The 22,740-nt window shown below is 38.0% G+C and overlaps 1 protein-coding gene across 1 annotated transcript in view; it reads right to left on the bottom strand.

Annotated features, from left to right (window-relative positions):
• Positions 1-22,740, bottom strand: part of CFAP47 (cilia and flagella associated protein 47) — a 541,109-nt gene that overhangs the window by 378,778 nt on the left and 139,591 nt on the right. Inside the window, 5 exon segments of the mRNA XM_049704952.1 lie at positions 1,834-1,928; positions 13,549-13,693; positions 16,918-16,995; positions 20,991-21,122; positions 22,396-22,518. Of these exon segments, the coding sequence (XP_049560909.1) occupies positions 1,834-1,928; positions 13,549-13,693; positions 16,918-16,995; positions 20,991-21,122; positions 22,396-22,518 (573 nt within the window).

Genomic DNA, 22,740 nt, shown 5'->3' with positions numbered 1-22,740 from the left:
CTTTCTGCTTTTCTAAACTTCCCATTTAATTTTGACAAGAGACTTTAATAATCAGGAGGAGAATATCACTGATATGCAAGATTGAAATATAAGATGATGCTGAGAAAACCTGCAAATCGTTAGGATACGTGGGAGTTGAGTAGGCTTTGAAAGCTATTAAAATACTATAAAAATTAAAAAGATAAACATCCTCTGAATCTCTTCAAATAACTTGTTAATTATGCTTTTGTCTGAATTAGAAAGACAAGTCACAGATTGTATTATTCAACAAATAATTGTAATACCTTGACAATATTTCATGCACTTCAAAATCCTTTGCTGAAAAGATAAAAGGAAAATGTAAATAATGTGTATTTTGATATTATCTGGTAGCCCAAATTAGGCCAAAGGAAACTATTCCTAAAATGACTTTCAAAAAAAGCAAAGATGTTCTCTCTCTTCTGGATAACCCTGCTAAAGAGTATCTATCTAAATGTCACTGGTTCATGAATGTAGATGAATAATTATTACACAGTAAACCTGTAGAAATCAAATATAGTATGGTATACATCTTAATTATTACACACTAAACCTGTAGAAATCAAATATAGTATGGTATACATCTTAATGTTGTATAATACAACTTAATGTTGTAGATAAAATTAAAATTTTTCATTTTGTTTAATATCAGAAGAGTAACCTTTGATATCTCATCCACTATGATTGTCAAAAACTAGAACAGACAAAAGAGTGAACTCTGTAGACATTATCATTCCATGTGAACCATATGTGCACAAAACCCACAAAATACATGCCAGCTAATGTACTGCACCTAAGAAGGCAAAATTAATCTTTAGCATTTTCTTAAATCTGAATGTGTCCTTAAATTTTCTTGACTTTTTCCTCCTGAAAGCTAAATAACAGCTATCATTGTTCCTAAAATAAGATTTTAATCTCAGTAAACTCTGTAGTTTAGTAACATTACTAAAAAATGGATTATTAAAGATGTACTTTGTTAGCATTCAATACACCTTCTTGTTGTGTTTTAATTCCTTTCCTTTAGTTGATTCTATCCTACACCTACTGGGTACAAGGCATCATGCTAGTTATGCTGGAATATAAAAAATGTTTTGACATAAGAGTTTCATACTCTAATTGCCATATAGCAGTTTGATTCTTGTTTGGGAGGATGCAGCGACATGCCTTTCCATATCATAGGTAGCAAGACGCTCTCTCTTTGGCACTTCTATTGCCTTCAAAGCAAAAGCATATCAGAGATTGCCCCTGAAATTTTGCCAGTGGTATCCCTTCCTCCTGGGCACATTCTAGGAAAGGTTTTTTTCTTTGATTTTCTTTGCTTGTTGTTTTTGTTTTTAAATCACCAAACATCGAGGGACACTACCCAAGAACCAGTGTTACAGCAACCCCTCTTAAATCTTCACAGCATGTCTTTGGTGATTTCAGGTGATGATTCTAAGAACATCAAGCATACCCCACTCAAATATAAGTAGAAAGCACATGCTGGCTCAAATATAAGTGATTTTGGGGTTAGCCTCAACTTTCCTCTCCTTCACAACATGTCATATCTTGAATTTTCTAGAGAGCATAACTGGGACCACAAGACCACGAAGGCTCCTTGTGTGTGCCCTCTGCACCTCTTGAGATACACTGCAAGCATGAAGCCAGACAACTCCACGATCATTTTACTGAATTAAAGGGTATACCCAGACATGCTCACAAGTAGAAAAAGACCCACTACAAAAAGAACTTAGGTGATCTTCAATAGCTTCTTAGTTAGGATTATCTTAACTCCACAACTCTCCAGTAATGTGAGTAATAGAAAGCTTAACTTACTTCTTTGGGAGAAAATGCTAGGCCACACTCCAGAGATGTCTCTCTCTCTAACTCCAAGGAATATATGTCAGGAAATGCAGTGTCTGTGAATTCCCCTATAAGAGCAGAAAAAGGACACTTTTTTTTTTTAAGCCAGATACATATCTATGATGCTATTGTTAAATGTGGAAATGAAACTTTGAGAAACCTCATCAAAATGTTCACAACAATCAAAAAACAGTCGCTAAAACATCTGTGCGGGGCTGCATAAGGTTGCTAGGTTAAGGAATCACTCTTAATGCCAAGATGCTAATCAGCAAAACTGGTATCCAAAAATGGAACAAATATATATTCAATCAGCAAAACAGAGAGGATAAACCTATTTTTTAAAATCTCCAAAGTTCAAGAATGATATCACAGTCATATTCAGATGAATATAAAAAGGTATAAAGGTCAAGATCAAATAACTGACTGAATCTTAGGTCTGAGAAAATTGAGACTCCCTCTCCAGTGAAGATGGAACAGGGAGAATCCAGACCTCCTCTGATGCCTTACGGAGTTCACAAAGAAGATAAACACAATTTCGCACAAGAAAACCTTTCAACAAAATGGTATCACTCCAGATACAAAGGCATTGGGTGGAGATACAGAAACAACTGTCAAATAGTAACACAAACTTCAGGGTCAAAAATTATAACCACTTAAGTAAACTTCTAAAATAAGTTCCTGAAAGATCAAATGTTAGCTACAATAGAACCTCTGCCCTCATCTAAACAATTCTAAAAATCCTTTTTTCTCCCTAAAGTTTTCTGATTAATCCAAGGAATGATAATAATTTCAATTACCCTGTCTCAAAATAAACTTAAATAACTCATTTCATTCTCCTTCACCCTACTCAATTTCTCTCAACTTGATGTATGATATAAAAACCATTAAACAAATGAAGAAAAAGGATCCATTAAGTGTTTATTAACACAAACATGTTTGTGGTGTGGGAAAAAATACATATATTATACAGCAAAGAATATCCACCTAGAATGGCTATATATCTCGAATACATAAAATATAATAAAAATAGATATTCTTAAGTATATTTGAAGTATATATAAACATATAGATTGTGAAATGCAATAATCCAAGACAGCATCAATAAATATTTCTTGAGCACCTATAATGTGCAGAGAACTATGTCAGACAACTCTAGCAGAAAACAAAAATTGGAACCATAGTCCTTGACCTCATGGAGCTCACAGCGTAGTAAGGGAGACAAACAAGTACAAAGCTCTTTTTGATACAAGGTACAATTTGGTTAGTGCTATAATAAAACTCACCTAATGTCCTAAAGGAGCAAAGGCAAAAAAAATAATTTCAACCGATTGGACAGGGGTACGAATGGGGCTAATGATTCATAGGAATGCAGGAGGTTGATGCTAATTTATAAAAGAGGGTAGAATCTCAGGCAGCAGGGACAGAAGAGGAGGAACTAGCCTAGGAGGAGGGAAGCCCAGTGCCAGAGGAAATGTGTAACACAATCTGGTTGCAGTAGAGACAGCTGATGGAGCCTACAATGGGAGAGGTGACTGGAAAGAAAAGGTGGCATCATAGCTAAACAGATCTCAGTATTTCCTCCCCCTTAAGTCATTCTTGTCCTGAAACGATAATGTGAAAAACCAAGTCTAATTTGTCACAGAAGGACATTTATGTTTTAACATACTCATAATAATAAAATACATTTTCAGGACATTTTAAGTATAAACTTTATTGCAAATTGTTAATAATTGTTAAGATCAACTTATATACATCCTAGACTGTGTCAGCAGCCTGCTGTTGAGAACCACTGCTACTGGTAACAGGAAACCAACAAAGCTTTTCAAGCAGAGGGCAGATGGGATAAGATCTTTGCTTGAAGGAGATCACTCTCTGGTATAGGTATGAGGATAAAGGCTTGGAGGCAAGGAAAGCATTTTAAAAGATGATCCAGTGACCTAGAAGGGAAGCTTGAGCTAGGGCTAAGGCAGAATTGTGGAAAGAAATGCATCTTGCCGAGTAGCTCTGCAGAATAACCAGGAAGAGCCTGTGATTCATTAACAAGGTGCATGAATGCATATGAGGCAGTCAGAGTAAAGTGTTAATGCAACTAAAGTTTCAACATCCAGATTTTCCAAAACAGAATATAAATCTCATATGGATTTCCAACTGCCTACTGTTATGATTCCTGGGCTATTCCACAGTCCCCTCAAACAGCATGCTTGCCTAGATCTATTCCTTCCCTCACATTATATCAACTATGAATAGTCCCTCCCATCACATACGTCTTAGAGTCAAAAACTGGGAGCGATCCAAGACTTCCTCCTCCTCCTTAATACTGATGTCCGCTTGGTAACCACATCGAGGCATTGCTAATTTCTCAGCACCTCTGTACTCTCCTCCTTCCCGTCCCTGGTATCAATGTCTGAGCTCAGGCTCTCATCACTTCTCACCTGTATGGCCACCATACCTAACTGATCCCCCGTCTCTGTTTTTGCCCCTCCCATACCCACCTTTTCCCCCAGCCCATTTTCAACTTTGCTCCAAAAGGAAAATTACTGAAGTGCAAGCCTACTCATACCATTGCCTGGATATCAATCCTTTAATTGTGCTGCCTAACCTCTAGGATAAATGTCCAGAAAAAACTATTAGTTACCTGGGTCTCACTTGCCCCTCTATACTCTAGATAGTCCAAACTACTTGCCACACTGACTCATTTCTAGGCCTTTACTTGCATTCTTTCATATCACCTTCTCTGTTTCTCTCCTTATTTCTTCTAAATTCAGATTAGGCATCAACTTCTCCAAGAAATCTTTCCTGTTGGTGATTCTCAGCTAGTTTCCCTTAGCATATGCTTCCTTAGCACCAGGTACTGACCTGTCTTGTAGCATCCACATGCTATATGGTAATAACCCAATTCTTTTTTTTTTTTTTTTTTTTTTTTTGCGGTACGCGGGCCTCTCACTGTTGTGGCCTCTCCCGTTGCGGAGCACAGGCTCCAGACGCGCAGGCTCAGCGGCCATGGCTCACGGGCCCAGCCACTCCGCGGCATGTGGGATCTTCCCGGACCGGGGCACGAACCTGTGTCCCCTGCATCGGCAGGCGGACTCTCAACCACTGCACCACCAGGGAAGCCCCTAACCCAATTCTTTGTCTCTCTCTCCTACTGTTATATAGGTGGTCTCCATTTGTCATTTAGATCCAATAGCCATCTTTCTCTGCTCTCCTCTGTCCTGACCTCTACAGACTGATTTATCTAGGTCCCTTGCTCTTCTGTCTCTGATTTGGTTCAACCACAGGGAAATGTCAGCAAGATATCAGAGAGTAGGAGGTATTTATGCCCTCATGTCTTCCCTGCCTTGGCTGCAATTCTGGCAAGAACAGCATTTTTTTTTTTTTTTTTTTTTTTTTTACAGTTATAGCTTTTATTAGATGGCCCCTCTTTCAGAGTTTCACCACTCACAGGGCTTCAATAATATCTTGCCTCCTCTTGCTCCTTCCGGCCTAGAGGTAGAAGCAGCTTCCATCCCTTGTCAGTTTTTTTTAACCTGGCTCCCAGGTCCATACATAATTCCTTCACTAAATCATCTTCAGTTAAATGCTTTGAGTCATTTGTTTACTACTAAGACCCTAACTGATAAACTTACTGTTAACTTTTAGAGAACAAGTAAGATGTCTTATTATCTTTATACATTCAAAGTCTAGTATCTGGCCTATAATTGGTATTCAACAAATATGTACTGAAGAAGAAATGACTAAACCAACGGTTGGCAAACATTTTTCTGTAAGGGTTTATATAGTAAATATTTTAGGCTTTGCAAGCCATAAGGTTTCTGTCACAACTATTCAACCTTGCCATTCATGAAAGCATCCAGAAACAATATACAAACAAATGAGTGTGACTGCGTTCTAATAAAACCTTCTTTATAAAAAAACAGGTGTCAGGCCAGATTTGGCCCACAGACTTTAGTTTGCCAACACCTGGAGTAAACAAATGAAATACTTTATAAAAGTGCATTTTTTTCAAACTTAATTTAACATAAAGATACCTAATATATAGGTAAACACAGAGAGAGAACTCTCCAAAACATTCACCTGAAATTCTTAAGCAATTAAAACTAGCAATTAATAATTTTATTTTCATTTATAGTATATACTTATGTATAATATACTTAACCTACTATATTATATCAATTAATAAGCACAGTTATATGTCATGCATTATCAAAGTCTTCTGATATATATACATGTATTTCTAGAAATAGAACCATTATGGTTTATAGGATATAAGAAAAATATGGGGGACTTCCGGGAAGATGGCGGAAGAGTAAGACGCGGAGATCACCTTCCTCCCCACAGATACACCAGAAATACATCTACACGTGGAAAACTCCTACGGAGCACCTACTGAACGCTGGCAGAAGACCTCAGACCTCCCAAAAGGCAAGGAACCCCCCACGTACCTGGTTTAGGGCAAAAGAAAAAACTAAACAGAGACAAAAGTATAGGGACGGGTCCTGCACCAGCGGGAGAGAGCTGTGAAGGAGGAAAAGTGTCCACACACTAGGAAGCCCCTTCGCGGGCGGAGACTGCGGGAGGCGGAGTGGGGGAGCTTGGGAGCCGCGGAGGAGAGCACAGCAACAGGGGTGCGGAGGGCAAAGCGGACAGATTTCAGCGCAGAGGATCGGGCCGACCGGAACTCACCAGTCGAGAGGCTTGTCTGCTCGCCCGCCGGGGTGGGCGGGACTGGGAGCTGAGGCTCCGGCTTTTGTCGGAGCGCCGGGAGAGGACTGAGGTTGGCGGCGTGAACACAGCCTGCAGGGCGTTAGTGCACCGCGGCTAGCCGCAAGAGAGTCCGGGGAAAAGTCTGGACCTGCCGAAGAGGCAAGAGACTTTTAAGTCCCTTTATTTCCTGGTGCACGAGGAGAGGGGATTAAGAACACTGCTTCAGAGAGCTCCAGGGACGGGCGCGAGCCGTGGCTAAAAGTGCGGAGCCCAGAGACAGACATGAGACGCTAAGGCCACTGCTGCCGCCACCAGAAGGCCTGTGTGCGAACACAGGTCACTAGCCACACGCCCTTCCGGGGAGCCTGTGCAGCCCGCCACTGCCAGGGTCCCGGGATCCAGGGACAACTCCCCCGGGAGAACGCACGGCGCGCCTCAGGCTGCAACGTCACGCCTCAGGCTGCAACGTCACGCTGCCCTCTGCCGCCGCAGGCCCGCCCCACACTCCGCGACCCTCCCTACCCCCCCCCCCCCGGCCTGACTGAGCCAGAGCCTCCGAATCAGCGGCTCCTTTAACCCCGTCCTGTCTGAGCAAAGAACAGACGCCCTCCGGCAACCTACACGCACAGGCGGGGCCAAATCCAAAGCTGAGCCCCTGGGAACTGTGAGAACAAAGAAGAGAAAGGGAAATCTCTCCCAGCAGCCTCAGAAGCAGCGGATTAAAGCTCCACAATCAACTTGATATACCCTGCATCTGTGGAATACCTGAATAGACAACGAATCATCCCAAATTAAGGAGCCCTGTGGATGAAAGGCTCTTGGTGCTGCAGCCAGGAGTCAGTGCTGTGCCTCTGAGGTGGGAGAGCCAACTTCAGGACACTGGTCCACAAGAGGCCTCCCAGCTGCACATAATATCAAACAGCAAAAATCTCCCAGAGATCTCCATCTCAACGCCAGCACCCAGCTTCACTCAATGACCAGCAAGCTACAGTGCTGGACATCCTATGCCAAACAACTAGCAAGACAGGAACACAACCCCACCCATTAGCAGAGAGGCTGCCCAAAATCATAAGTCTACAGACACCCCAAAACACACCACCAGACGTGGACCTGCCCACCAGAAAGACAAGATCCAGCCTCATCCACCAGAACACAGGCACTAGTACCCTCCACCAGGAAGCCTACACAACCCACTGAACCAAACTTAGCCACTGGGGACAGACACAAAAAAACAACAGGAACTACGAACCTTCAGCCTGCAAAAAAGGAGACCCCAAACACAGTAAGATAAGCAAAATGAAAAGACAGAAAAACACACAGCAGATGAAGGAGCAAGATAAAAACCCACCAGACCTAACAAATGAAGAGGAAATAGGCAGTCTACCTGAAAAAGAATTCAGAATAATGATACTAAGGTTGATCCGAAATCTTGGAGATAAAATGGACAATAGAATGGACAAAATGCAAGAATCAGTTAACAAGGCCCTAGAAGAACTAAAGATGAAACAAGCAACAATGAACAACACAATAAATGAAATTAAAAGTACTCTAGATGGGATCAATAGCAGAATAAGTGAGGCAGAAGAACGGATAAGTGACCTGGAAGATAAAATAGTGGAAATAACTACTGCAGAGCAGAATAAAGGAAAAAGAATGAAAAGAACTGAGGACAGTCTCAGAGACCTCTGGGACAACATTAAACGCACCAACATTCGAATTATAGGGGTTCCAGAAGAAGAAGAGAAAAAGAAAGGGACTGAGAAAATATTTGAAGAGATTATAGTTGAAAACTTCCCTAATATGGGAAAGGAAATAGTTAATCAAGTCCAGGAAGCACAGAGAGTCCCATACAGGATAAATCCAAGGAGAAACACGCCAAGACACATATTAATCAAACTGTCAAAAATTAAATACAAAGAAAACATATTAAAAGCAGCAAGGGAAAAACAACAAATAACACACAAGGGAATCCCCATAAGGTTAACAGCTGATCTTTCAGCAGAAACTCTGCAAGCCAGAAGGGAGTGGCAGGACATATTGAAAGTGTTGAAGGAGAAAAACCTGCAACCAAGATTACTCTACCCAGAAAGGATCTCATTCAGATTTCATGGAGAAATTAAAACCTTTACAGACAAGCAAAAGCTGAGAGAGTTCAGCACCACCAAACCAGCTCTACAACAACTGCTAAAGGAACTTCTCTAGGCAAGAAACACAAAAGAAGGAAAAGGCCTACAATAACAAACCCAAAACAATTAAGAAAATGGGAATGGGAACACACATATCGATAATTACCTTAAATGTAACTGGACTAAATGCTCCCACCAAAAGACACAGATTGGCTGAATGGATACAAAAACAAGACCCATATATTTGCTGTCTACAAGAGACCCACTTCAGACCTAGAGACACATACAGACTGAAAGTAAGGGGATGGAAAAAGGTATTTCATGCAAATGGAAACCAAAAGAAAGCTGGAGTAGCAATTCTCATATCAGACAAAATAGACTTTAAAACAAAGACTATTAGAAGAGACAAAGAAGGACACTACATAATGATCAAGGGATCGATCCAAGAGGAAGATATAACAATTGTAAATATTTATGCACCCAACATAGGTGCACCTCAATACATAAGGCAAATACTGACAACCATAAAAGGGGAAATCGACAGTAACACATTCATAGTAGGGGACTTTAACACCCCACTTTCACCAATGGACAGATCATCCAAAATGAAAATAAATAAGGAAACACAAGCTTTAAATGATACATTAAACGAGATGGAGTTAATTGATATTTATAGGACATTCCATCCAAAAAAACCAGAATACACATTTTTCTCAACTGCTCATGGAACATTCTCCAGGATAGATCATATCTTGGGTCACAAATCAAGCCTTGGTAAATTTAAGAAAATCGAAATTGTATCAAGTATCTTTTCCGACCACAACGCTATGAGACTCGATATCAATTACAGGAGAAGATCTGTAAAAAATACAAACACATGGAGGCTAAACAATACACTACTTAATAACGAAGTGATCACTGAAGAAATCAAAGAGGAAATAAAAAATACCTAGAAACAAATGACAATGGAGACACGACGACTCAAAATCTATGGGATGCAGCAAAAGCAGTTCTAAGAGGGAAGTTTATAGCAATACAATCTTACCTTAAGAAACAGGAAACATCTCGAATAAACAACCTAACCTTGCACCTAAAGCAATTAGAGAAAGAAGAACAAAAAAACCCCAAAGTTAGCAGGAGGAAAGAAATCATAAAAATCAGATCAGAAATAAATGAAAAAGAAATGAAGGAAACAATAGCAAAGATCAATAAAACTAAAAGCTGGTTCTTTGAAAGGATAAACAAAATTGATAAACCATTAGCCAGACTCATCAAGAAAAAAAGGGAGAAGACTCAAATCAATAGAATTAGAAATGAAAAAGGAGAAGTAACAACTGACACTGCAGAAATACAAAAGATCATGAGAGATTACTACAAGCAACTCTATGCCAATAAAATGGACAACCTGGAAGAAATGGACAAATTCTTAGAAAGGCACAACCTGCCAAGACTGAATCAGGAAGAAATAGAAAATATGAACAGACCAATCACAAGCACTGAAATTGAAACTGTGATTAAAAATCTTCCAACAAGCAAAAGCCCAGGACCAGATGGCTTCACAGGCGAATTCTATCAAACATTTAGAGAAGAGCTATCACCTATCCTTCTCAGACTCTTCCAAAATATAGCAGAGGGAGGAACACTCCCAAACTCATTCTACGAGGCCACCATCACCCTGATACCAAAACCAGACAAGGATGTCACAAAGAAAGAAAACTACAGGCCAATATCACTGATGAACATAGATGCAAAGATCCTCAACAAAATACTAGCAAACAGAATCCAACAGCACATTAAACGGATCATACACCATGATCAAGTGGGGTTTATTCCAGGAATGCAAGGATTCTTCAATATTCGCAAATCAATCAACGTGATACACCATATTAACAAATTGAAGGAGAAAAACCATATGATCATCTCAATAGATGCAGAGAAAGCTTTTGACAAAATTCAACACCCATTTATGATAAAAACCCTGCAGAAAGTAGGCATAGAGGGAACTTTCCTCAACATAATAAAGGCCATATATGACAAACCCACAGCCAACATCGTCCTCAATGGTGAAAAACTGAAACCATTTCCACTAAAATCAGGAACAAGACAAGGTTGCCCACTCTCACCACTCTTATTCAACATAGTTTTGGAAGTTTTAGCCACAGCAATCAGAGAAGAAAAGGAAATAAAAGGAATCCAAATCGGAAAAGAAGAAGTAAAGCTGTCACTGTTTGCAGATGACATGATACTATACATAGAGAATCCTAAAGATGCTACCAGAAAACTACTAGAGCTAATCAATGAATTTGGTAAAGTAGCAGGATACAAAATTAATGCACAGAAATCTCTGGCATTCCTATACACTAAGGATGAAAAATCTGAAAGTGAAATCAAGAAAACACTCCCATTTACCATTGCAACAAAAAGAATAAAATACCTAGGAATAAACCTACCTAAGGAGACAAAAGACCTGTATGCAGAAAATTATAAGACACTGATGAAAGAAATTAAAGATGATACAAATAGATGGAGAGATATACCATGTTCTTGGATTGGAAGAATCAACATTGTGAAAATGACTCTACTACCCAAAGCAATCTACAGATTCAATGCAATCCCTATGAAACTACCACTGGCATTTTTCACAGAACTAGAACAAAAAATTTCACAATTTGTATGGAAACACAAAAGACCCCGAATAGCCAAAGCAATCTTGAGAACGAAAAATGGAGCTGGAGGAATCAGGCTTCCTGACTTCAGACTCTACTACAAAGCTACAGTAATCAAGACAGTATGGTACTGGCACAAAAACAGAAATATAGATCAATGGAACAGGATAGAAAGCCCAGAGATAAACCCACGCACATATGGTCACCTTATCTTTGACAAAGGAGGCAGAAATGTACAGTGGAGAAAGGACAGCCTATTCAATAAGTGGTGCTGGGAAAACTGGACAGCTACATGTAAAAGTATGAGATTAGATCACTCCCTAACACCATACACAAAAATAAGCTCAAAATGGATTAAAGACCTAAATGTAAGGCCAGAAACTATCAAACTCTTAGAGGAAAACATAGGCAGAACACTCTATGACATAAATCACAGCAAGGTCCTTTTTGACCCACCTCCTAGAGAAATGGAAATAAAAACAGAAGTAAACAAATGGGACCTAATGAAACTTAAAAGCTTTTGCGCAGCAAAGGAAACCATAAAGAAGACCAAAAGACAACCCTCAGAATGGGAGAAAATATTTGCAAATGAAGCAACTGACAAAGGATTAATCTCCAAAATTTATAAGCAGCTCATGCAGCTTAATAACAAAAGAACAACCCAATCCAAAAATGGGCAAAAGACCTAAATAGACATTTCTCCGAAGAAGATATACAGAGTGCCAACAAACACATGAAAGAATGCTCAACATCACTAATCATTAGAGAAATGCAAATCAAAAGTACAATGAGATATCATCTCACACCAGTCAGAATGGCCATCATCAAAAAATCTAGAAACAATAAATGCTGGAGAGGGTGGGGAAAAAAGGGAACCCTGTTACACTGTTGGTGGGAATGTAAATTGATACAGCCACTGTGGAGAACAGTATGGAGGTTCCTTAAAAAGCTACAAATAGAACTACCATATGACCCAGCAATCCCACTACTGGGCATATACCCTGAGAAACCCATAATTCAAAAAGAGTCATGTACCAAAATGTTCATTGCAGCTCTATTTACAATAGCCCAGAGATGGAAACAACCTAAGTGTCCATCATCGGATGAATGGATAAAGAAGATGTGGCACATATATACAATGGAATATTACTCAGCCATAAAAAGAGATGAAATTGAGCTATTTGTAATGAGGTGGATAGACCTAGAGTCTATCATACAGAGTGAAGTAAGTCAGAAAGAGAGAGACAAATACCGTATGCTAACACATATATATGGAATTTAAGAAAAAAAAATGTCATGAAAAACCTAGGGGTGAAACAGGAATAAAGACACAGACTTACTAGAGAATGGACTTGAGGCTATGGGGAGGGGGAAGGGTAAACGGTGACAAAGCGATAAAGAGGCATGGACATATATACACTACCAAACGTAAGGTAGATAGCTAGTGGGAAGCAGCCGCATAGCACAGTTAGATCAGCTCGGTGCTTTGTGACCGCCTGGAGGGGTGGGATAGGGAGGGTGGGAGGGAGGGAGACGCAAGCGGGAAGAGATATGGGAACATATGTATATATATAACTGATTCATTTTGTTGTGAAGCTGAAACTAACATACCATTGTAAAGCAATTATACTCCAATAAAGATGTTTAAACAAAAAAAAAAAAAAAAAAAAAAGAAACCACAGGGGTGTATGCTGAGTGTGCCCATGGAAACAGGGGCCTGCTGGAACTAGCCTTGCTTTCCCATTTTGAAGGCTGCATTCATGCTGCCTTGAAGCTACCTGACATTCCCTGCTCTTGACAGGCCTGTCAACCCTGTAAGAATGCTTCGGGGAAAATTATGAGTCTGTTCTGTCTAAACCAGGTGCTTCCGCGGCCGCGGTTGTGGTCCGCCTGACAAGCTATAGAGCTAAAGAGAATCTCAACGTGAAAACTTGCCTTCAGGTTAGGCCCCTAGTAGCCGTGCAGAAAGGGAAGCGGGCAGCTGTTTCCATGAGTTCTTAGTCGCTTATATGCTTGATGTGAAAGGAAGTGCACTTTAAAAAAAAAAAAGAAAAATATGCATTGAGTCATAAGTCAAAAATACTTAAGAATAATTGCCCTTGACTTACAGTATTTGCTTAACATTATTCCTTAGAGCAAACTTAAAACTGTTTTACTTTTACAATAATATCATAATGGTATAAAATATATACCTGATTTGTCTTTAAAATCCATAGAAAAACCTTCAAAGTCTTGCAGATTAAACTCTACTCTGGCACGTGTTATACCTTTGCTTTTTACTAAAAATGGAATAATCTGGGTAACGCCAACATAGGTGCCACTGAAGTTAAATACATCCTAAAACATAAAAAAAGAAATCATAATTAGAAGGTAGAGTAACAATTTATGAAAATAATGTAAACGAAAAATTACATTGCAAAACAGTAGATCTTAAAAGTCCTCATTATGAGAAAAAAATTGGTAAGTATGTTTGGTGACCAATGATAATTAGACTTACCATGGTGACCATTTCACAATATATACAAATATTGAATCATTATATTGTACACCTGAAACTAACATGTTATATGTCAATTATACCTCAATAAAAAAATACACTCATGTTTATCAAGGACATTATTACAGCAGTATTCTATACAAATTAGTTAAATTTTCCTTCTTCCCCCTCCCTCTTACATGTAATCAGTTACCAAATCCCATTAATTCTGACTTCTTCACCTCTTAACTTTATTGTAATTGTATAAAGTTAGTAACTCATCACTTTTTTTTTTTTTTTTTTTCCTGTACGCAGGCCTCTCACTGTTGTGGCCTCTCCCGTTGTGGAGCACAGGCTCCGGACACGCAGGCTCAGCGGCCATGGCTCACGGGCCCAGCCGCTCTGCGGCATGTGGGATCTTCCCGGACCGGGGTACAAACCCGCGTCCCCTGCACCGGCAGGTGGCCTCTCAACCACTGCACCACCAGGGAAGCCCAGTAACTCATCACTTTTCATTTCATTGCTAGATTTGACTTTCTCCAATTCTCCCCTCCACATCTAAGTCACAATTAAACTAATTAAAAATCTGACCACATCATTTCCTGTCTTAAAATTTGATGATTCTCCTCTACAGGAGATCTACAGGACAATGTCAAGTTTGTTAGCAGGGCTCATAAAGTTCACCATGACCTTCCCCTGCCTCATGTTCCAGCCTTACCTAGCTCCACTCTCACCCCTATGACTTCATATTTCAGCAAGCTGTATGACTTGTCATTTCCAACCAGTACCTGGCGCTTCTCCCTTCTGTGTCTTTATCAAGGTGTCTCTTCTGTCAGAAGGCCCTTCTCTAACTTGTAATTGCCTGATAAAATACTATGCATCCTTCAAATACCAGTTGGATAAGCCACAGTTAATTACAATATGATCGGGACTACTTCTGTTGCTTATGTTTATTCACATTATGACATCATAATGTCCGTTTATTTGTCTTTTTATGTCTCTTCTAGTGGACCTTAAGTCTCATTCATTTTTACATCTCTAGCACCTATCTGACATCTAGCTTAAATACATAAGGAATGTTTACTGAATGTATCTTAACTTTAGCTTATATGCCAGGCATGTGTACCCCACAAAACTCTGCAGGATTCCTCTTCTGGTAGAGTAACTATATATACTCTACAGTTCCTTAGTAAAAGAATCACATACACCATTAAAAGAGAAAGAGGCAACAGTATCCTAATGCTGAGAAAAACATGGCATTAAGGTCAACTGTCCACTATTTGCTTCACTTAAAATATCAACCCAGTTCTACAGGTGAAATTTGTGAAATCCAAAACAGGTAGTGAAAGTTTGATGCTTCGTATGCAAAAAATCACTCCTCTTATCCCATTTCTGGTCTTTCCCATAGGTTAATTTGGATAAAATTTCCTAATTGTTATTAAGACACACAGTCAATGCCACACAGTTATTAGATATATTGCTAACAATATCTGGTAATACTAGAATATTGTTTTTAAAAGGTAACTGGGCATCAATGTTTAAAAATCCAACATAATTAAGAAATATTGATAAATATATATTAAAGTCCTATAAATTACTCAGTTATGCCATAACATGCAAAGCCTGCCACAAATATCTTTAGGACTAGGAAATGCAGTATTTAAAGTCTCCATCTTTGTCTAACATTGTTCAAGGAGGGACACCATATCAACTGAAAAAAAACACTCTGGATACTACAGGAATCACCACTGTCTTGGACAAGCTAGCTTAGTATCCATCAGTCTATCTGGACTTACCATGCCTTCAACACTGAATAAAAGAAAGGTTAGAAAATTGTAACTTAAAGCCTAGAATTGTGGTGATGCCGTTAAAGTGCAGACTAGTGGTAAGGCCCTACCTGAGGCAACCAGCAGCCTCATCAATTTCTACTCAATTTAGTTCAGCACCAGAATGGTACTAGGTACTGGGGATAGAAAAACAAAAGGGCAGATAACCTGAAAATAATATGACAATTGCTACAATGGAGATGTTCCCAGAGTTTAAGATGTTTGTGACATCTAGTAAATGTCACAAGAGAGGGGAATATGGGCTTGCTTTGAAGGATCAGGGAAAGTTTCTTTAGGTAGGTAAGACCAGATCTAACTCTGAAAGCTTGGACAGAAAAAAAAAAAAAAATAGCATGTATGTGCACTCTATCAACTGTAGAACAAAATTTCATTAGGGTACAGAACAATAATTCAAAAAATAAATTTGATTATAGTTCAGAAAATGTAAATCAATACCACAGTGGGGTATTTTACACTCAAAAGACTGGCAAACATTGTGTCTTATAATACAACTTATGGAGCAACAGAATGTGGATCAATGGAAACATGAGAAGAAAATATGGAAATTATCTTGTGAAGTCAAATATGTACATTATCTGCATCTCAGCAACTCCATTCCTAAAGAAACTATTTCATAAGTACCTTAGAAGATATGTACATAAATGTTCATAGCTATAGTATTTGTAATACCAAAAAAACAGACACTAAATGGATGGACAATGGAATGAGTCTACAAATTACAGTATGTCTACATAATGGACTATTAAGCAGCAGGGAAAATGAATAACATACAGCTACACATAACCTAGATGAAGTTTAAAAACATGATATTCAATTAAAAGTAACCCACCAAAGATAATATATCTTTGTTATAAAGCTCAGAAATGAACAAACTAAATAATGAACCATAAGGAATTCATACATATGTGGTAACCTAATTAGAAAAAGTGAAGGGAGAACAATGACAAAATTCAGGAAAGTAGTTATCTCTTAAGAGGGGTAGGATCATGATGAAGCCTTCAGATAATTTAACGGTACTGGTACTGTTCTGCTACTTAAGTTCAGTGGTGAATTCTTAAACTTTCATTAATTGGCTTAATACTCTGCTTCATCACTTATATTTATATTACATATATTAATTTCTATGTGACAAATTACTACATAATAAAAAATTTTTAACCTAAATGGGCTGACTAGGGACACATAAATAAAAATCACCACACTCATAAATTGATTATACAAATAGGTAACATACTCACAGGATTGATTTCAACATCAGCAATCTCAATAGATCCACCAGTCCTAAGATCTATGTCTTTTGCACGGTGAATAGCAATCTATTTAGGAAAAACATAAAACTCTGTAGAAACCACACTAAAATAGACTCATATACTGCTGAAGTATTACCTGGCATTTATATAACATTTTATAATTTAAATAATCATAACTTATTATAAATGTCACAAGATTTATTCTGGGAGTTATCATCCCATTTCTTGTGATGTAGAATTGATATTCCTAAAGGAGTGAATTTTCAACTCTTAAAAACTTCCATCACAAATGGGACCTCGTGAATTTGACTGAAGAGTTCTACCCATTTGCCTTGACATTATTGCTTCAAACTCTGTGTGAGCCTTTTGTATTTACCTAATTCCAAAGGAATATTCAAAATTAAAACAAGCAAGAAACTGAGTGCAAACACAGAAAGATACTAATATCCAAAACAACCATAATTCTAATGAGAGCAGCTAAAAATTGCTGAGTATATGGCCCAAGTATACTGTTAAATACATTATCTCCTTTTTAATCTTCAGTATTCTGTTAATACCCTAATTTCCAAGTGAGGAAAACTGGGGCTTAAGGTCACAAAACTTGAAAGCAGCAGTGGCTAAACTTGAACCAAGAACTGCCTGAGCACTCAATTTCTTCCAAGAAATTTAAGACAGTGAAATAAGAATTTAGTCATGTAACTCCTACAAAATAAGAACTATAGATTACATGAACATATAATTGTCTAATCAAAATCTCAGAAGCACAAAAATATCATTCCCTGAAAGCCCTACCTGTACAAGAACAGGTTAGCAGTCAACTTCGAGATTTAAATCTAAATGTATATTAAAAAAAGAGATATGAGTGTATTTCACTCTTTTGATAGAATCAGTGGCATTGTTTATAGGTAAAGAAACCACAAAATACCATTTTTTCAGAATTATTAAGGAAAGTGAGTGCCATCTAGACAATCTTATTAACCGAATTGCTTAATTCATACTACTATATGATTTCTATATTTTATTTACAGAATACATAGTACCTAAAATACTTGACTAAAATCATAAGAAGCATAACTTAATGCTTCAGAGGTAATTACAAATCAATATATTGCTTCACTGATGAACGCCATATGTAAGTCTCAACACCCCCATGGCTGCCTTTTACTCACTTCTCCTTTCGTGGGTAACTGAAGATTCCAGGCTGCCATAACCCATTTACTACCCTCACCAATTGCTCACTTGACCTTTTCATCTCCTGAGACTTAATCTGTACCCTGGACAATATCACCCGTCACAAATCCATGGCCTCAGAAACCATACATTCATCTGTCCCTCTCTTTCTCACAACCCTCTCTCATCCCTGCTTTCTCACCCATTTTCAGAGAATAGAGTTCCACGATGTCACATGTGTGATGTTTCCCTGATCAGCCCCAATTAACCTGTCTCCATTTTCTCCGTTATTCAACAAAGTTTATCATTCCAACTTCTCATCAATATATTCGATCCACTTATACTCATCTTGATTTTCACAGGGGTAACAGAAATAACCTCTATCATCTCTAAGATTAATCCTTAGCCTTCAGACCAACATGTATAAGCAATGGCCTCTTTACTAGACATCTCTACATAGGGATGCAAAAGGTGCCTCAAACTCATGATTTCCCTCTAAAATATGCTACTCATCCTCTAATCTTTCTTCAAATGTTGTTACCACCTGTCTCACACTTGACTTACCTGTTTTATTTATATGTGACCCCTTTCAATCATCAAACCCTAAATATTCATCTCCTAAATTTGACTAGAATTTGTCTAGAATCCTACCTCCTGAGAACACAATCTTCTCCTGCCTGGACATCATCAGCAGACTAATAACTCTGCACTGGTCGCAGTTTAACACTGCTCTATAACCAAAGTGATGTCTGAAAAATGCAAATCTGAGTGTGAAACTCTCCATGCTTAAAAACTCCAAGCTCTTAAGATGAAATTTTGACTTCCTAAGTTGTTGCTAAGGACCTGTATGACTAAAATTTATACAGGCCTCTAAATACATCTTTCCCCACTATCATCCATTCAATCTATAACCAAGTCATGTTAAACTAAGTTTTTCATATCTGCCTTGTAGCTCTCCCTCTCCTCCCATATGCCTGAACACATTCAATTTTGTCTTCCTTGAATACTCTTTCCTCCTCTCCTCCCTCACCCCACTACTACCCCTTTCCTCTGGCTGATTCTTAACTCTGGTGTCTTTCAGATTTATCTTCCCCTAGGAAACTGCCCCTGACCATTTAAGCATGGGTTGCAAACCTCTCCCGTGTACGCCCCCAGCCTACTGTATTTCTCCATCATAGTACTTATTACACTATCTTTTGAGTTGTTTGCATCCCCCATCATATTGTACATTCTTAGAGACCAAGGACCCTAGTTATCTTGTTCAATTTTGCATTCCTAGCAACGCAACAGAGCCTAATACATAATATGTGCCCAGTAAGTACGCATGGAATGGATGAATAAAGGAATCTCATTATAATATACTGCTAAAAAGGTAAGCTTTGTAAAAACAGCATGGTTCTCTAAAATACAGTGGAAACTAATCTCAGTAAAACCTATATTTTAGTGGCTATGTTTTTTATTTTTTCCAAAATAATATACAAAAATTCTGCCTAAATATCAGACCGTATACCACAATATACACTTTATAAACATCTTTCAATATATACTTTTGTTTTTGTAATTTATTTATTTAATTATTTTTGGCTGTGCTGGGTCTTCGTTGCTGTGCACGGGCCTTCTCTAGCTGTGGCGAGTGGGGGCTACTCTTCCTTGTGGTGCACGGGCTTCTCATCGCGGTGGCCTCTCCTGTTGTGGGGCAGGGGCTCTAGGCTCTCGGGCTTCAGTAGTTGTGGCGCGTGGGATCTAGAGCGCAGGCTCCGTAGTTGTGGCGCACGGGCTTAGTTGCTCCGTGGCTTGTGGGATCTTCCCAGACCAGGGCTCGAACCCATGTCCCCTGCATTGACAGGCGGATTCGTAACCAATGCGCCACCAGGGAAGCCCCCTATACTTCTTTATAAAAGTAAGATATAATTATTAGGTTGTTTACTTGGGGGCCAGGCAAATTGGTGTTTATTATATTAAGCTAAATATTATTTAAGAACTAATGATTATGGGAAATTGAAGGATAAAATGGAGGATATCTCTTAAGCCGTTCATTTTGATCTGATGATAGTGCACATATTACTTTTTTAATGTGAGTAAATGCACAGAGTTGATCATCAAATTGAAGATTAAGAGCATTCCATTCCATGAGTTTATAATAAGTAAAATTCACTACAGACTGGTCTTACATGTTTTATTTATTCTGTTTAATGAACACTTAGAGAAGTCCCTAAAATCAAGGTAATACCTTTTCATTTACATAATTCCCAGAACATAAAATAGTAAAACATTTTATGTGTGCTATAAAATACAGATATTAACGTCATATACAATTTTCCTATGATTCCTATAGTCATTAAAGCTATTTAAAATTAGCATTCCAAAACTGATTATTTTTTCCTTAGGTATCTAATTAACACCATGGAAAAAACAATCCTTTGCTCTGTGACTAGTGAGGGCTTGTCACAAGTTAGAGATGCCAAATATTCCAAGTTCATGTGAAAAATGCCTCATATCAATGAAATGTATCCATTTCAACTTAGTAGAAACTTCCATTAGCAACTTTCACCAAAAATATTTTCTACAAATCCTCTTGCCAAGTTCTGCTAACCATTTTTACAACCGATGTATAAGTAAGGTTGTTTATTTTTTAGATTTCTAAAAACTGCACCTCTGTAGAGCTAACTCAATTAGAAATTTAGAATAGAAAAATAACAGAAATTTTTTAAATTACTCTTTAGTGTCATAATATTAAAACCCATCCCCATTAGAAGAAATCATTAAAATAAGCTTTCTAAGAATAAACATGTATATAACATTTTATAGAATTATACCTATTATAAATATCATAACCAAACAAATCCACAGACACATATATAAGGAGCAAACACACATATGCATAAACATACCTTTGCTCCTGTATCAAATTTTCCTGCTACAGTAGGAGTACAGGAGGTATTGAGAACAGTTAGCCCCCCCAATGGAATGATTCCTTGTGATGGAACAACATCAATCACAGACAAAAGACTCTGGTCACAAACCTATAATCAAAAATTTGCAGAAATGTCACTTATCCTTTAAAGTTATTGTTCCAAAGCTTTCATAGGAAAACTTCTAGACCAGTACATAGAGAGAGGACCTACAGGCACACAGCATGAGATGGTTTTGAAATAGATTTTCAAACACCAGAGAAACAATTTGAACTTCAACAAGGATTTGCACCCCTAACCCAGCAAACAGAACTTTTAGCAATGGCATCTTCCAATTCAAACAGGACGATGAAGGTTATTATCTGAAGTGTTTTCAAGCCTTTGCAAAACTTACAAGGAAAGGATGAGATGTATCTGTTGGAGAGATGCCAAAATTCTAGATACTATTTTGATAGCCTGTCTTTTCCCTGATCCTAAAAAACTGAAAGCAAAGTTAGTGGGGAGGCAAGATGATAAAGTAACCTACTCTTCTTTATTATTTCCTTTATAGCCTAATGTCTAAGATATCATTTTGACCTTCAAAAAAGTAACTTACCAAAAGAGTTAAGGTGTGGTTTGTCAGAGGCCAATTTAGGCTTATCTATCATGCCTTAAGTCAGAATAATTTGAAGGGAAATTGGTTAACATATTTTAGGGGATGAGGGAACAAACAGACTTCAGAACTAATTCTGAAGCAACAGAGTAGAAAAGGGTATCCTCCTTTGCTTGTCTGGGCAGAAGACATGTAAATACAAGCTTGAAAGAAAGATCTCAAATGCTAACCTCTACTGTCACTATTAGGAGATGTTAATGTTTCTCAGTTAAAAAAAAAAAACATCTATTACCAATTTAAACACCACCCGCCCCACAATTTAAATCAGGAGTAACAACTATAAATAGAATATCTTTAGAATGGTCTTGATCTAGGTCCCAGTTGCTACCATAACAGTCTTGATGACAGAGTGAAAACGAGGAAAAAAAGGAAAAGCATGTAATTAAATACTGAATGTAACATAAACACTGCATATTTTTTTAAATGTTAGTTTTTTTGAAATCATCTTTTTTTCCCAATAAAACAAAATAACAGAAAGAAAGCAAAAGAGGGGTAAGAGGAGAAGGAAGGGAGAGATTAAGGAAGGAAGGGAGAGATAGAGACAAATTTTATGGGAAACTAAAAGGATAAAGTAGATGAAATGTATTCAGATAAATCTGATATGAAATACCTAAATATTAGCATTAGTCAATCTATAAAGACTAAAGTATTCATGGCATAGAACTCATGGCAATAAATAGTTCAAATTATAATGTGATCTGATCCAAGTAAGATTTCCAGATTCTACATTACCTTGAAATAAGCATGGTTTGGTCCTACATTGTGAAGAATGGCTTTTCTCCAAGTTGTTAAACCTTGAGGGCTATCACTGAAGAGTATCCTTGGCTCTAAAAGAACGACCTTGGTGTGACCAAGCTAATAAGAGGAAGAAAGGGAACATGAAATTGAAATAACAGTAAACATTTTTTTAATCCCCCACGAGATAACTCAAACTTTTTCAGCTTCATAGAAATTTCTAAAATACGAAGCGTTATCAGATTTTATGGTGTTCTTAAGAGAAAGGAAAAGAGTGGAATATTTACAATGTACTCCTAAACTGAGGAAGGCAGAGAGAGTAAGATAACTCTAAGGACGAAG

Source organism: Orcinus orca, chromosome X (assembly GCF_937001465.1).
Source record: "Orcinus orca chromosome X, mOrcOrc1.1, whole genome shotgun sequence".
Classification (NCBI taxonomy): domain Eukaryota; kingdom Metazoa; phylum Chordata; class Mammalia; order Artiodactyla; family Delphinidae; genus Orcinus; species Orcinus orca.
Note: the sequence above shows the minus strand (reverse complement) of the source record. Positions and strands in the feature narration are given on the sequence as shown.